This window comes from Canis lupus, chromosome 12 (genome assembly GCF_048164855.1).
Source record: "Canis lupus baileyi chromosome 12, mCanLup2.hap1, whole genome shotgun sequence".
Classification (NCBI taxonomy): Eukaryota; Metazoa; Chordata; class Mammalia; order Carnivora; family Canidae; genus Canis; species Canis lupus.
The window spans coordinates 26,238,694-26,253,139 of record NC_132849.1 but is presented as its reverse complement, the minus strand read 5'-3'; the positions used below and the strand labels follow the sequence as shown (position 1 = coordinate 26,253,139).

General features: G+C 37.4%; 1 protein-coding gene across 2 annotated transcripts in view; it reads right to left on the bottom strand.

Moving 5' to 3' along the window:
* KDM3A (lysine demethylase 3A) overlaps window positions 1-14,446 on the bottom strand; it is a 53,506-nt gene that overhangs the window by 36,987 nt on the left and 2,073 nt on the right. For both annotated transcript variants that reach the window (XM_072770113.1, XM_072770114.1), the window contains exons 3-8: window positions 8,038-8,193; window positions 6,858-6,968; window positions 3,523-3,625; window positions 2,767-2,891; window positions 2,440-2,512; window positions 2,238-2,326 (exon numbers count right to left, since the gene is read on the bottom strand). In XM_072770113.1, the coding sequence (XP_072626214.1) occupies window positions 2,238-2,326; window positions 2,440-2,512; window positions 2,767-2,891; window positions 3,523-3,625; window positions 6,858-6,968; window positions 8,038-8,193 (657 nt within the window). The remainder of the gene's footprint in view (window positions 1-2,237; window positions 2,327-2,439; window positions 2,513-2,766; window positions 2,892-3,522; window positions 3,626-6,857; window positions 6,969-8,037; window positions 8,194-14,446) is intronic.

Below are 14,446 nucleotides of genomic sequence, written 5' to 3'. Positions count from 1 at the left end.
CATGGAGACTATAAAAAGTATAGTTTTTAGTTTGTATTTTTTTAAAAGGCCTCCATGGTTATACAGGAAAAACCTGGGGGGGGGGGGGGGGGGCGGCGGGCAGGAAGGAGACAGGTATTCCAAAATGTGAAGAGTGACAGTCTGTGAAAAGTCTGACTGTAAGCAATGTTTCTTTTCCTTTTCTGTTTTTTATGTTAACTAAAAATTTTAAAATGAGAGTAACTATTTTATGTGAGAATCTTTATTTGACAAATAAATGCAGTATAAAGTATAACCTTTACAGTAACAGTAAAAAGAATTTCAAAAAATCCCAATACCCATCTCCAGCCAAATCTACCATCTCAACATCCTGAGAATAACAATTTGACTAGTACACAGTTTAAGAGCTGAAACATTCTTAAAACATCAAATTTACTTTCTCATTTTAGATGCAGAAATAAGGCTCAAATAGGTTATGGGAACTTATCTCCTAGCCAAAGTTTAGGCTTTTTTCAAAAATAGCCTGTACTGTACCTGCCCAATAATCAGTTCAGTGGCAGACAAACCTACTGAGCTGGACAAAATGATGACAGAGATCAAAAAGACATGCTCCCTGCCCTTGAAGAGTATGAGTCAGGCAGAGGGGGTCACTCATAACTGTATATATTACTACATTATATACGTGCCTCTTGGAAGGCTATACATTTACTTGCTCAACTATGTGTCCCATCACTGATAAACTTGTCATTGTGAAGAACTGGCACCTTCTTCCATAGGAGTTTCCCTGACCCCAGTCCTGCCTATACCCTAGGACACACTATACCCTAGGATGATTCTTCAATGATCCATCAGGATGCCATTTTCTATTCTCTGGCCCCCTCCTCAATATGTCATGTGGTTCTCCTTTTCATCTCACCAACTATTTAAACTGATGCATTTTTCATGACAGGATACACCCAATCAACTTCTCCAAATTGGGCTTTATTACCTCTACTCAAGATCACTAGCAATTTATCCAATGTCAAAACCTAACAAGTTCTTACTTGATTGTTTCTCAGCATCTGATACTGTGGATTACTTGAAAATATTCTCTGTGAGCTTAACTCCAAGACACAAGAATCACTTACTTGACATCTTCACTTTACAGTCCCTACTATATTATTTCTCCCTTGTTAAGGTAAAAATGAAAGTAGTAATATTAATTTCAAGTAATAACCTCTTTATTCTTTCCTGAACCACCTGAGGTCAGGCCTACACACTTTACAAAGTTTTTGGTCAAGTGACAAAGTTCCTGTTGCCTATACAGAGGCTTAAGACTCAGGAAAGTCAATTATCCTACCCACTCAGATTCATATATATTTGCGTAGCACGGTGCTTACTTTGGTTCTAGTTGATGTTGCAGTCCAGTCTGCTCTGATCCAGAACCTTAGGTTCCTTAACTGACTCTGGCCCACTCCCACACCATTTCTCCTTGCCTTATTCCCACAGACTCCAAAGTTCCTCTAAAGTGCTTCCAACAATCTTAACACCAACTTGATCAGTTTTAAAATTCTCAACTCCAGCCTGGAGCAGAGCATCCTAAAAGTGTTTTTGTCACTGTCTCACAAGTGCATCTGGATATCTAAGTTGTAAAAAACTTATCTGTATTGTAATAGGCCCTAAGGATTCAGCCCACCTAAAAACCTTAAGTTTCTTGATCTAAATCCTAATCACTTCAGAATAGAATTAAATCCAATACTTGAATTCACAGTGGGATTCATACAAACCTATCCTGTTCTGGGCAGAAATTAGTAATGGCAAACCAACCACTTCCTTTAAAAAACTGGTATGTTTGTTTAACCTGTCATAAATTATCAATCAAACCTCTCTATTACTGAGAAAAGGGAGTCCTATTTCAATACCTACTCAGATTTCTAAGGTTCCTCCCCCTCCACTCATGCCAGGCTTTCTTCTACTTAGATAACACAACTCAGTTTACCTCAAAAACACTCCTTATGGGTGAAATTGTCAAATCTATTGAGAATTTTCAGCATTATCAAAAAATAAAACATGTTTTACACAAAAAAATAGTTGATCAGAAACTTATATTATCTCCATCTGCATGAGTGTAGAAATTATGGCCAAGATCTGGAACCAGCAAAGAGTAGACAAGACAGCAAAGAACAGCACAGAAGAGAACTCTATAAACACTAACAAAGCTGGCCACACACCGTTAGAGTTAAGGAAACTACACAAGTGACAAACATTAATCAGGTTACCTCAGAGCAAGATTTTGCTTGTTTGGAAACTAGGCTTCCATTATTTTCAGAAGACTTGCGTTTTACAGTTCCGATTCTTGTAGAATTACCTAGAATATTTAAAAAATAGGTAGGTTGGCTTCCATATTTTTCTTAACATGAAAAGGAGAAAGATGAAAGATAGGAAGGAGAACAAAGGCTTTAATCAAATAATATATCTTACCACATGTCACAAAGTTATCATGTACAACTTCAACATGAATCAGTGATGGATCGACAATTTTCAGTGCTGGAATCTTAAAAATAAATAAAACAAAGATACTAGAAAACTTAAAAATGCTCAGAAACATACCAGAAATTAGCTCTGTTAACATACAAGGAAGCTTCTTAAAAATAATTTCTTTTAAAAACAATCACTGCATTTCTTTTTTCTATTCTAATATTTTAATATCAAGATAATAAAACTGCTTTAGATCCTATAAGATATAATTCTTTTTTATAATTCTCTTTCTGTCCAGTTATCTTACATGCAATTAGCATCATCTTTTACCTCCTCACAGTTGACCTGCAGAGTTTTCGACGCTGGGTTTCCATTTACAATGGTTGCAGAAAACCACTGAGTAGATGGGTCCAAGCTATATATTTTTACTTCTGAACCAACTAAGTTTTTGTCACCTAAAAAAAAAGTAGACAAAAATAAACATTAAAAGATATTGCTATAAACATGAGAAGACAACATTTTCAGCAAAAAGCTGGGAGAAACTTTTAATTTTAAACTTTTAGGTAAATTAATAGAAAAATGGAGTAAAAAGTAGCAATAAATTTATTCCAGCATTTGTATAAGACCAAGTAGTACCAGATAACTCACTGAGCCCTCACTGTCCTGTGCAGAGTTTTAGGGGATCCAAATTCAGGAACCCCAACAGAACTGCTAAGCCTTATAAAATACTTATGTGACTGTGAAATTGACCAGGAAATTCAGTAACAATATATGGGAGATCAGCAGTACCAAATTCGTGTTTTACCAGTTTTATAAGACTGAAATTTCAAACACATCAAATTCCATGTCAAAATACAGCCAAGCTTTTTAAATATCTACCTTACTAGTTTACACATGAGTCCTGAGCTTTCCAAATTTCAGATGCTTTAAAATAAAATTCATCAATCATCTAGTTGCATGCGGAAAGTAAAAGGAATCTCCAAAAAATTAGAAATCTCAATAGGAGAATGAGGACTCAAATGCAGCTTCTTACAAAGCTAACCACTGGTCAACTCATAAACTATCACCAAAAAATAAACTCCATACCTTGTAAAAGATGGCTTTCATCCAAATGTTTCACAATCAAAGCTTGAAATTCTTTACTGACATTCTGATTATCCATAAGGGAAAGTCGAAGATTGTTTACATCCTGAAAAATGGAAGATCATTATATTTTAAGGTAACAAAAAGAGTCGTTTAAATTCTAGTGGATGCTTCAATCAGCTTAATGTTAAATACTGTCATTAGCCATTTGATGGCACCAAACCACTGCAACTCCAATGAACTTATTAATAGGTCAAACAGTAGGTGTAAGGGAAACTAAAGAGAAGTCACCCTAAGCTAAGAGGATGACAAATACTAAGAGTGGCTCAAAGCACAATTTTAAATACAACGCAACTTTGACTATGGAAATGTAAGAAAACAAACTAGCTGGTCAACTCATGAGAATTTCCAGGGACAGAAAACACATACATAAAAACACACAGTTATGTAGTGTAAATTCACTGAAATTGTTTTTAATGAATCACTTGACACATATTGATTTAACCTGACTAGAAATGCATTCCATATGCATTCTTATTTACAAATGGTAAAGGGGGGATGGGAAGGGACAAAACTTGAATGAACGGCCTAAGTTTTCAGCAACCCAGTTTTGAAAACACTCAGTTCTTGGCAAGAGCTCCATTTTGGGCACAGTCCCATAGTCTTTTGGCCTTGTGCACACACTAACTTATGATAAATGTATACAGAGACTGTCAATACGAATAGCCTGCCAAATACAAGCTATATAGCACAGAAGCCCTTCTAATACCAGGCCTTTAAGGCTTTTGTGCTACTGTGAAATGGATACATAGTGCTCAAAAATGGTTCATCCATTTCTCCCACTGGGAAGAATAGTGCTTTAGAGATGCTATGCTGGGGGCAGACCTGGTGGCTGAGCGGTTTAGGGCCACCTTCAGCCCAGGGCCTGATCCTGGAGACCCAGGATTGAGTCCCACATTGGGCTCCCTGACGGAGCCTGCTTTTCCCTCTGCCTGTGTCTCGGTCTCTCTCTCTCTCTCATGAATAAATAAAATCTTAAAAAAAAAAAAAAAAAGAACAAAAAAAGATGCTATGCTGGAAAAATGCATTTCTTATGCCAAATAACATTAGACTTAACCTAGGGTCTTCAGAAGAGCTCAACATTAATTATCAGAACGGCCCGTGTGTGGGTTTTTTTTTTTTTTCCTCATGCTGCTGTAATTTAAAAAAATGTAAATGTGTGCTCTAATTCCTACTAAGAAATAGCATATTAATGGGGAGAGCCACAAATGGCTCTTAAACAAGGTAGAATAATTCTACTCGACCTTGGAGAGTTTGAATGCCAGATAGCTGACTTGAGTACTTTATCTTTTTTTTTTTAACCACAGATAAATAACTCAAATTCAATCCAAAGAACAGACCTTAAGTTTCAATTCCAACTTCTATATATGCTAAATGATTTTCAGGTTCTCTGTGCATTTTTTAGGGCAAGCATTCTACTATAATAATCATATCCCTAAACATAGTTTCATACAGCAGAACCCTGATATAATCATCCATATATATAGGAGAATGCCCTGAAGCACTAAATTTTGGCACTATCATCATCAGTCAAGAGCACACATAACCTTCCTCAATTAATAGTATATTCACATGGATAGCCACAGTGCATCTCCCTGAGAAGAAATAAAAACTGATCTAGATTTTGCCTTTTCAACCTCAGGAAATTTTGACTGAAAGGATTAGACACACAAAAGATATGAAACAGAACTGTCCAGAAAACAATGGTGAGAAGTAAAAACTACTCTCATGAAGCAAAGTAAGTTATCCAAAAGCCCCTCCACTATGTTCTTTGGTCCTTAAGAGCAAGTCATTCTTTTAAGCGAGGAAAAATATCAATATTCCAACCTAACATCACAAAGGTAACTTGCACCTGAAATTAACTGAAGCAAAAGCACTTTCTTTGTTCTATTTAGTTAAACATTAAAATAAGGTTCAGAACTTTCATGATACAGAAATTAGACTTAAGTAGAGGAAAATCTAGTGCTTTGGGTTTTCCCATACAGGCATACCAATGGCAATGACCATGGGCCCTGAACTGCCTTATGACAAATAAGTGACTTTAAGTTTTGTACAGTCCACAGAAACAAGACAGGTCACCAAATGGAAGTGTGTAAAAGGATGAAGTTTCATAAATGACATCTAAAAGATAAATGTTATTATATGACCAACATTATTCCCAAGGGAATAATCTAGAGATAATCTGTGTGTTCCTTCCTGGTCTTCAAACATTTTCCTAAAGAAAATAACCGTATGTAAGCAAGACCCAAGAACCTAAATGTTATGCAGAAAAGGGTGGGAGTTTTGCAAGCCAACTGGAAAAAACACGCACGTGATCTCAATTCTCATCATTTATGGTAGTTATGTTTCACTAAGTCACCACAAACAATGAACTAGTGAATAGTGAACCACTGCCCCTAGTGGAAAAATAGGGTTAGGTTCCTTTGAGCCTCTTGGTCACAGTTTCATTAACCAACCTATACACAACCATGTGTTAAGTGTGTTTCTGTGGAAGACACATTATTTAATATATACTGCTGCATTATTAACCTGGAAATCACAACCAACAGCATTGTAACTCATGGCTGAATGAAACTTATTTACCATATATATTTCCTCCCTAAGACACATCCTGACCTTACACTTAGGAACACTAGAGAGCACTTCAGCACTATACTTGGTACAGTGAAACCACCACCACCACCACCACCACCACCACCACACACACAAAAAAAAAAAAAAAAAAAAAGGCACAAAAATTCAACACTAAATAGACCTCATAAACCACACTTGTTTACAGAATGAGAGAGGAAACAAGCCAGCAGAATGTCACCTTATTTGACTTCAGCTGGGAACATATGTCAGGTAACTCAAATTTTTTACCACTCTGCCAATGTCTATGAATGACCATGAAAGTGCCTAAGAACTGATTTGGGGGTTACAAATATATTCTAACAAGTAGGCAACTTCCCACATTATTCAATACATAAATAATGACTGCCATACATGTGAATGATAGTCAATCTTTCAAAAATTATTTTCATATCATCTAGGTGTTTCCATATATAAATACAGATCATCAACTGTACTACTTCTGAACTTCCAATCCCAAATAGACAATACCAACCCCAATGGCTAACACCGAAGGGTAATGTCTAACAACTAACTGCTAATGAGATGGGTCTATTTCTGTGTTAGGTATTTATTAGAATTAGAGCAATAAACGTCAATACTTTTAGTTCTCATATTAAAAAATTTATATTTCTATCTTTAGAGGTTAATATTTTTTTATGCTTTACCTGTATAGGCTTCAGAAGGTCTTTAGAAAGAAATACTCTTTGTTGATCTCCCAGAAAGCGAATAGAGGTTATGGATCCCAAACCAGCTTTGTCCAACAGAGACTTATACACCTAAAACAAAACAAAAGGGTTCTGACATCACAACTGCTGTCAGAATAATTCTGAAAATGGTGACTAGCAATTTTCCACATATGCAGAAAGAGATAAAACCACTAATTTTATTTACTGCTGGCATCTCAATAACAACTACTTACGCAGCCACAACGCGATCACACAATTTTTATCCAAAACCATTTAAACCAGATACACATTTGGGAGTCATTAACACATAGGTCTGGGTCCAGAGGTACATGACTTCTCCAAAATTTATACAAAAAACTGTGTGTATACATTTTTTCTGGGGGAGATAGGGCCATGTTTTTGGCAAATTCTTAATAGCTGGGGGAGAGAGGGCTACAAAGAGAAAAATATAACTTTAACCAAAATCTATACCACTCAAAAACCTGCAGCAGCTCTTCTCACCCACGGGCAAAATCTTAACTTTGCTAGCACAGTATGCTAGGCCCTTCACAATCTGGTCAGCCTTTCAACCACCTTCCTAGCCTTTCTGTCTAAATCTTGCCCTTCTACTGTTAAGCCCTATGTCTCACAAAACCTGAATTGTCTTCTCCAGACACTATGATCACTCTTATCTACTACATCAGATTTATGATGTGGAAATGGCATAATCATGCACTGACTGCCAATACTTTCAGAGCCAAAGAATATCATGAGTCAGAGAGAACCTTAGAGATCATGAGGCCAAGACTGGCAACCCCTACAGGAGCTAGGCAACAGCCAGATTTTAAGGTATACTTTCCATATTTTAAAAGTAGATGACTAACTCAAACTTTCTTAAAATGTTATGAAAATCAATCCAAATATACATATACATATATATTGTTTCTCACCTCTGACCTAGACATTCCCCCACATTACCTCCAACCCCATTTTTCAAGTGAAGAAACTGAGGGCTGAAAAGTCAAAGGCACAGAGTTACAGGGTTCCTAGCAGGGCTAACAGGAGATTCCTTATCTGTACTATTCTCCAGAGGCCAAATACAGGCATTACATATACATTTCCCTTGTTTCACTCATAATGGATTAAATCCCCTGGTCTCATAACCTCAAGTTGTACTCACTATTGCAGGCCACTGAACAACTCGTTCAGAAATTTCAGGAGACTTTCGTTCAGCCAAAACCAAGTTATGCTCTACTAAAAATGCTCTCCTTAGAAGGCTATAGACTTCTATCCATCTTCTCTTTCTCCAAGATTCCCCATCAAACTCCACACACACCTAAACAGAAGTGAAAAAAAGCAGATTCAATTAACAAAAATAAACATGAAAAATACCAAAGTTGAATTATACCATTATTCTACTTGAATCTTTTTTTAAAGATTTTATTTAAGAGATATTTATTTGAGAGGGAGACACTATAAGGTGGCGGGGAGGCCAGGGAGAGAAGCAGACTCCCCACTGAGCAGGGAGCCCTATGCGAGGCTCGATCCCAGGACCCCGAGATCACAGAAATCATGACCCTAGCAAAAGGCAGACTCAACCTACTGAGCCACCTAGGCGCCCCTCTACTTCAATCTTTTATCTGAATATTTTGTCCCTCTTTCCCACTCTTACTTCCCTTCCCAGTCCACAATAAACCAATCAGACATGTTAATCTAACCATCAAGCTTTGGCTGCCAAATCACTTTGAGAAGCGGCAGTCAAGGCTTTTGGAAGCCAGTCTCTGCCTCAAAAGTAACTTGTAGAAAGCCAAAGAACCCCCAAGTAGAAAGTTTTTACATATGTTAGACATCAGAGCTTTGAGAATCAAAAGAAAGAAATTTGAAACCTAAAAGAATTACTTACTGCGTGTCATTGTAATTCTAAATGGCACTGTGGGCTTAAGAAGACCACCCCATCACCATAATCCCTTGTTTTGAATCCCTTTGGTATGCATAGGATTCAGACTTACAAGGCCTAGAAGACAGCACATCCTCAACATCCTTTTGAGTTGAATAAACTGGGAGTTTGGAGTCAAAGTCTACTTTGCTAAATATAGAAACAAATAGTTGATAAACTGACACCAGAGCTAAACTCCCTCAATATTTGGTGTAAAATCACTATTTTTATTTAAAACCCCTTTCTTACTAAAGAGGGTTAGGGTTAGGGTTAGCCTCTCATAATTTCATAGACAATCACACTTCCTTTCCAAGCTTTAACTTTAAATAAGTTAACTTCCATTCATCTGCAGAACTCAAAAAATATTTTCCTCAAAGAAGCCTTTCCTAACCAAAGAGCCTCCATTCCCCACCAAAGAGAATTCCTCCTTGTTAAATGTACTCAAAGCCCCATACTTTTCCTTCACCATGTACCCACATTTTGTATTATTTATTTGTGGCTAACTGATTGACATAAGTTCTAATAGGTCAAACTATATGTTTTTATTTACCTTTGTATTTCACTAGTATCCAGTCCCCAGTCAGTACTGAAATACTTGTTGAATGAATAAATTTCTCTCTGAATTGGCCTCTTACCTTCAGTTACTCTCAGACATTTAGAAGGCAGGACATTCCCAATTGGTATACCACTAGCCCTAAACCCAAATCTTCTCTAATTTTATGGCTTTATAAATACCAATCTTTAAAAAAATCAATGAAATTTAAAACCCATCCTTCTCCCCCAACAGTAAAATCTGTGTCCCTAACTTTCAGGTAACTTTCTCTCAGAATATGCATATCTTCTTGGTATGGCAGGCTTTTTAATCTTGCAGTTATCACAGAACCCATATAAATGTGTAAGTACCTATTATGTGACAAGGCCCTGTGTACGCTCTCCTTGGTTCTGTGCATTCCATCCATCACTACGCCCAATCAAATGGTCCTTCACAGAGTTTAGAGACTGCTCATCTTCCTGCCTCCTCAGTCACAGAATACAGGTCTTATGATAGCTCCCCTAAATTAGATAGTCTTTCTGCTCCATATCACATCAACCTCAAACCCAAACTAGCTTTAGATGAGTTTTCCCATCAATGCTGTATAAGAGGAATGAGCATATATAACTACAGCACCAGAGAAATCTGGGTTTGAATCCCAGCTATGCTGAAGCTTTTTTAGGATGATTTTAACCACATAAAATATGTAGCATTACAAAGAAAACCAATTAGCCTGCATGCCAAGTTAAGAACCCTTGCTTAAACCTAAGTTCTTTGAAACTGGTTTTGCTAGCTATAAAATGAAAGTGCTAACACCTACCTCTCACTGAATCATTAGGTAAAATTTTAAGACAAGGTACATAAAGTATCTGGCAAGGAGATCAGGCAGTCTTAAGATTTCAATGGTAATTCAAATCTTAATTTATCAGGGTATCAGTTCAGTTGAGGGAGAGAAGATCCTAAATAAAATTATCCAATATCTATTGAGGGGGGAAAAAAAAAGTAAAGGATTAAGAGATCTTCAGTAGCTTTCCCAAACTTAAGCAACATCACAATTCTTATCAAACCTCTATAAAGCTTACGATCAACCCTAAACCAAAATTTAGACAGAGCCCCTTCTTCTTTATATCCCAATTTTTAATAATTCAAAAATTAAGTTTAGCTCCTTAAAAATAACTTAGTTTATGGCTTCAGAGTATTAGATTCCACCAGTCAAAAACTCACTTTAACTTGACTTTTAAAAAAGGTGACTTTTAAAAAATATAATGAAACCAACAAGTTGTGAACTCTCTTTATTCTTTCAAAAGTTTCCTATCATAACCACAAATGTCTCTCCCATTTGTGTCTTGAAGCCTGAGGTTATAAGGGACCCCCCCCCCCCCCCACAAGGCTCTTAAGCAAAAATTTCTATAAAAAGAACACCAGGGGTGCCTGGGTAGCTCAGTGGGTTAAGCATTGGACTCTTTTTTTTTTTTTCTTTATTTATTTATGATAGTCACAGAGATAGAGAGAGAGAGAGGCAGAGACACAGGCAGAGGGAGAAGCAGGCTCCATGCACCGGGAGCCGGACGTGGGATTCGATCCCGGGTCTCCAGGATCGCGCCCTGGCCCAAAGGCAGGCGCCAAACCACTGCGCCACCCAGGGATCCCAGCACTGGACTCTTGATTTCGACTCAGGTCATGAACTCAGGAGTTTTTTTTGTTTTTGTTTTTAAAGATTTTTATTTATTTATTCGGGGGGAGCGGGGGCAGGCAGAGACACAGGCAGAGGGAGAAGCAGGCTCCACACAGGGAGCCCGACGTGGGACTTGATCCCAGCTTCCCAGGATCATACCCCGGGGCTGCAGGCTGCACTAAACCGCTGTGCCACCGGGGCTGCCCGAACTCAGGGTTTTGAGATGGAGCCCCACGCTGCGCTCAAGCACTAGGTGTGGAATCTGCCTAATATTCTCTCTTTGTCCTTCCTTCTCCCTCTGATCCATTCCCCTCCAAAAGGCACACCAATAAAAAAAAATTCAAATTATGGGGAACTAAAGTGACCTGACCAAGCTTCTGCAAGCTTATTGATGTCACTAGTTCTCATTTAAATTGTATTATTCCCGGGTCTCTGGGTGGCTTAGTTGGTTAGGCACTGGCCTTTTGCAGACCCTGAGTCAAGATCCCAAGTCCTGGGATTGAGCCCCACATCATCAGGTTCCCCACTCAGCAGAGAGTATGCTGCTCCCTCTCTCTCTACCTCTCCCACTGTTCATGTTCTTTCTTGCTCACTCTCAAAGAAAATCTTAAAAATAAGTTGTATTATTCCCCCCATGTTCCTTTGGTACACAAAGTAGATGTTATTTATATTGTCTGATTCCAAAGCCCAAAGAGAGGCCGATTGATTATGATTCGCTACCTACAATTTCCAAACTTGCCATTCTTCTAATAGGACATTTTGTAAATGTGTACTTATTAGCCTATACATATCTGGACTAAATGTTGAATATTTCAAATTAATTATTTCAAGTTAATTTTCCCCAACAGAAAATTTTTTTAATACACGAATATTGTATCTAATCAAGCTAATCTCAAACCTCTCACTCTTAACATACATTAATCTCATCTGAGTATATGATTAGGAAAACCATCAGAAATGCCAAGTAAAATACTTCCAAGTTTAAAAGCAGGCACTTACAGAATGGCATAGTTTTTAGTCAAGTTTTTAATGACATATCTATTCTGTGCCGAGAACTATAACGTAGATTATCACTTATTTCAGTCTCCACAAATGAGGAAATTATTTATGTTTCTATGTCTTCTTACACCTAAATAAAATACTTATCTAAAATCCCAGGGACACCCCCCCCCCCAGGCTCTTATGCAAAAATTTCTATAAAAAGAACAACAGGGGTGCCTGGGTAGCATTCAATTATGGGGGTAAACAGACTTTATTACACTGCTAGGAATTTCTCATTTTACATGGTTCGACTGGCAACAGAATCTATCAATATTCATATTCCAATTGTATGCAGGAATGAAAAGGCTAGGCATTGGTCAAGGCACCCAATTGCCAAAAAGAAAAATTTTAACAGCAGAAAATAGTACACAGAAATGGCCAGTACTACTCGTGTGCTAGTTAGGGATATCCCTAAGGACTAAGAAGGAGCAGAAGACTCAAGGATAAGTTAGGTTCAAAGGAAAGGGAACTGGAAGAGACCTAAACAGACAAGCTGGGGAAGAAAGACATTTCCAGCATGCAAATTGAAGACCCTTGTCTCACTCTCAAGAAGAAAGAATAGGATAAAAAGAGGTTCTAATAACCACACCTAATAAAGATTTGCTGTTATTCCAGGGAAAGAGGATGCCACTGCTCCATCAGTAGATTATTTCTAAAACTGATTTTCAATGTAGAATAATTTTTATTCCTTCCATTTATTCATCCAAATACTTCAGCAAACACTACATGCCAAGCAGTGTTCTAAGTGCTAAGAATATAAAGGCCCACTAAAGACAGTGCTTTAATCTCACTCTACCTGAATATTAAAAGCCTGGTGTTTAAAATCTGGAGAGAAACTTAGGCAAGTTATTTAACTTCTTCAAGCCTCTTTTTCTAACACCAAAAAATATGGTTTATCATCTAGGATATTTTTCAGAATTAAATAAGGTGCCACATAATAAGCACTTAACCATCATTATGTCTTCACCTTGACTCTTTGTAACCAACAACTAAACATATTGTATCTCAGTGAGTGACTTTGTTTCACCTTGAGAGTTTATAACAAAGTTAACAAGCCTTGGCCTCATTACATCATCTTCAACTAATAGCAAATCAAACTAGACAAACGTGTACTTCTAACACCAAACCAGTTGCATACAACTGGAATTGTATTCATTTATACTCATCTTAGACCCCAGTCTCACTCCAACCTCAAAAACTCAATACCTTAAGCTCAAGTGCAAGCATGGTCTTAAGTTACTAGCTCCTGCCTGCAGTTCCCCAAGCACAATTTAGTTCTAGAGTTTTGAAATTCTATGTTTTTGCTAATACAATATGCCCTTAAACTTAAACCATCTGCTACTCAATTAAGGAATGTAATGATAAATCATGACTACATAAAAGAAATCAAGTAATTTCCACCTTACATGAAGGCTGAATTTCAAAGTCTGCAGGTTAAGCAAAAATCAACTACAGTTAAAACTGTTCTTGAAATGAAAATCCCTGTTTATCATCAGGTGAGGCACCTTAGTGCAATGGAAAAGACACAGCCAAACCTAAATTCAAATTCTCCCTCCATCACTGGGCAGCTAATTATGCAAATCTGGGCAAGACTCTTTTTCCCAAATCTATTTTTCTCATTCTGCAAATGGGAGTTATTACCACCACCTCAAATACTGAGGGTGGCAGAAAAGTGGAAATTAAAAAGAATACACAAAAAGGACCTCCTAGATTGCCTTCTTAATCCAACAGGTCTATAATTAGGTCCTGTTGGGGAAGAGAACACCTAGTCTGTCATCATCTGCCAAAGAACTAAAGACTCAAATCTTGTTTCCATTCAAATCAGATAAAAACAAATGCACTAGAAAAATTTTTACTTGGCAGGTGAAATAAACCACAACAACTATGATTGAAATCTGGTACACAAAGCCCACTTTATGGAGAAAGATTATTAGCCTAAAGCAAATAGGTTCGCCCACAAAACTCCATTTGCTGGGAAGAATGAAAAGGAGAAAAACCAAACTTCACAGTGTATGACAGGAGTTCTTTTGTGGCACAGGGAGCATACTGGTAAAGATGGTGGTATCAAAACTCCTGGGTGAGAACACAGGCTATGCCAATTTCTAGGTATGTCACCTTGGTAAGATACTTAATCTCCCCAAGCCAGATATTTTTGTCTGTAAAATGCAGCAATATTAGTACCTACTCCCGAAGAGTTGCTGTAAGGATTAATAAGATCATGGCTATGAAGTGTTCAGTATGATGCCTGGCATATGGATAAGTGCTCAACAGTCACTCCTTTTCAATATGAAGACAACACAAGCTGAAAACTTTAAAAATGTATGAACACATATTCTTTTCCAACAATCCTTTGCAGACTAAACCTGGTTTTGGCCATGTACTGTCACCTTCAAGTGTTCAAATGA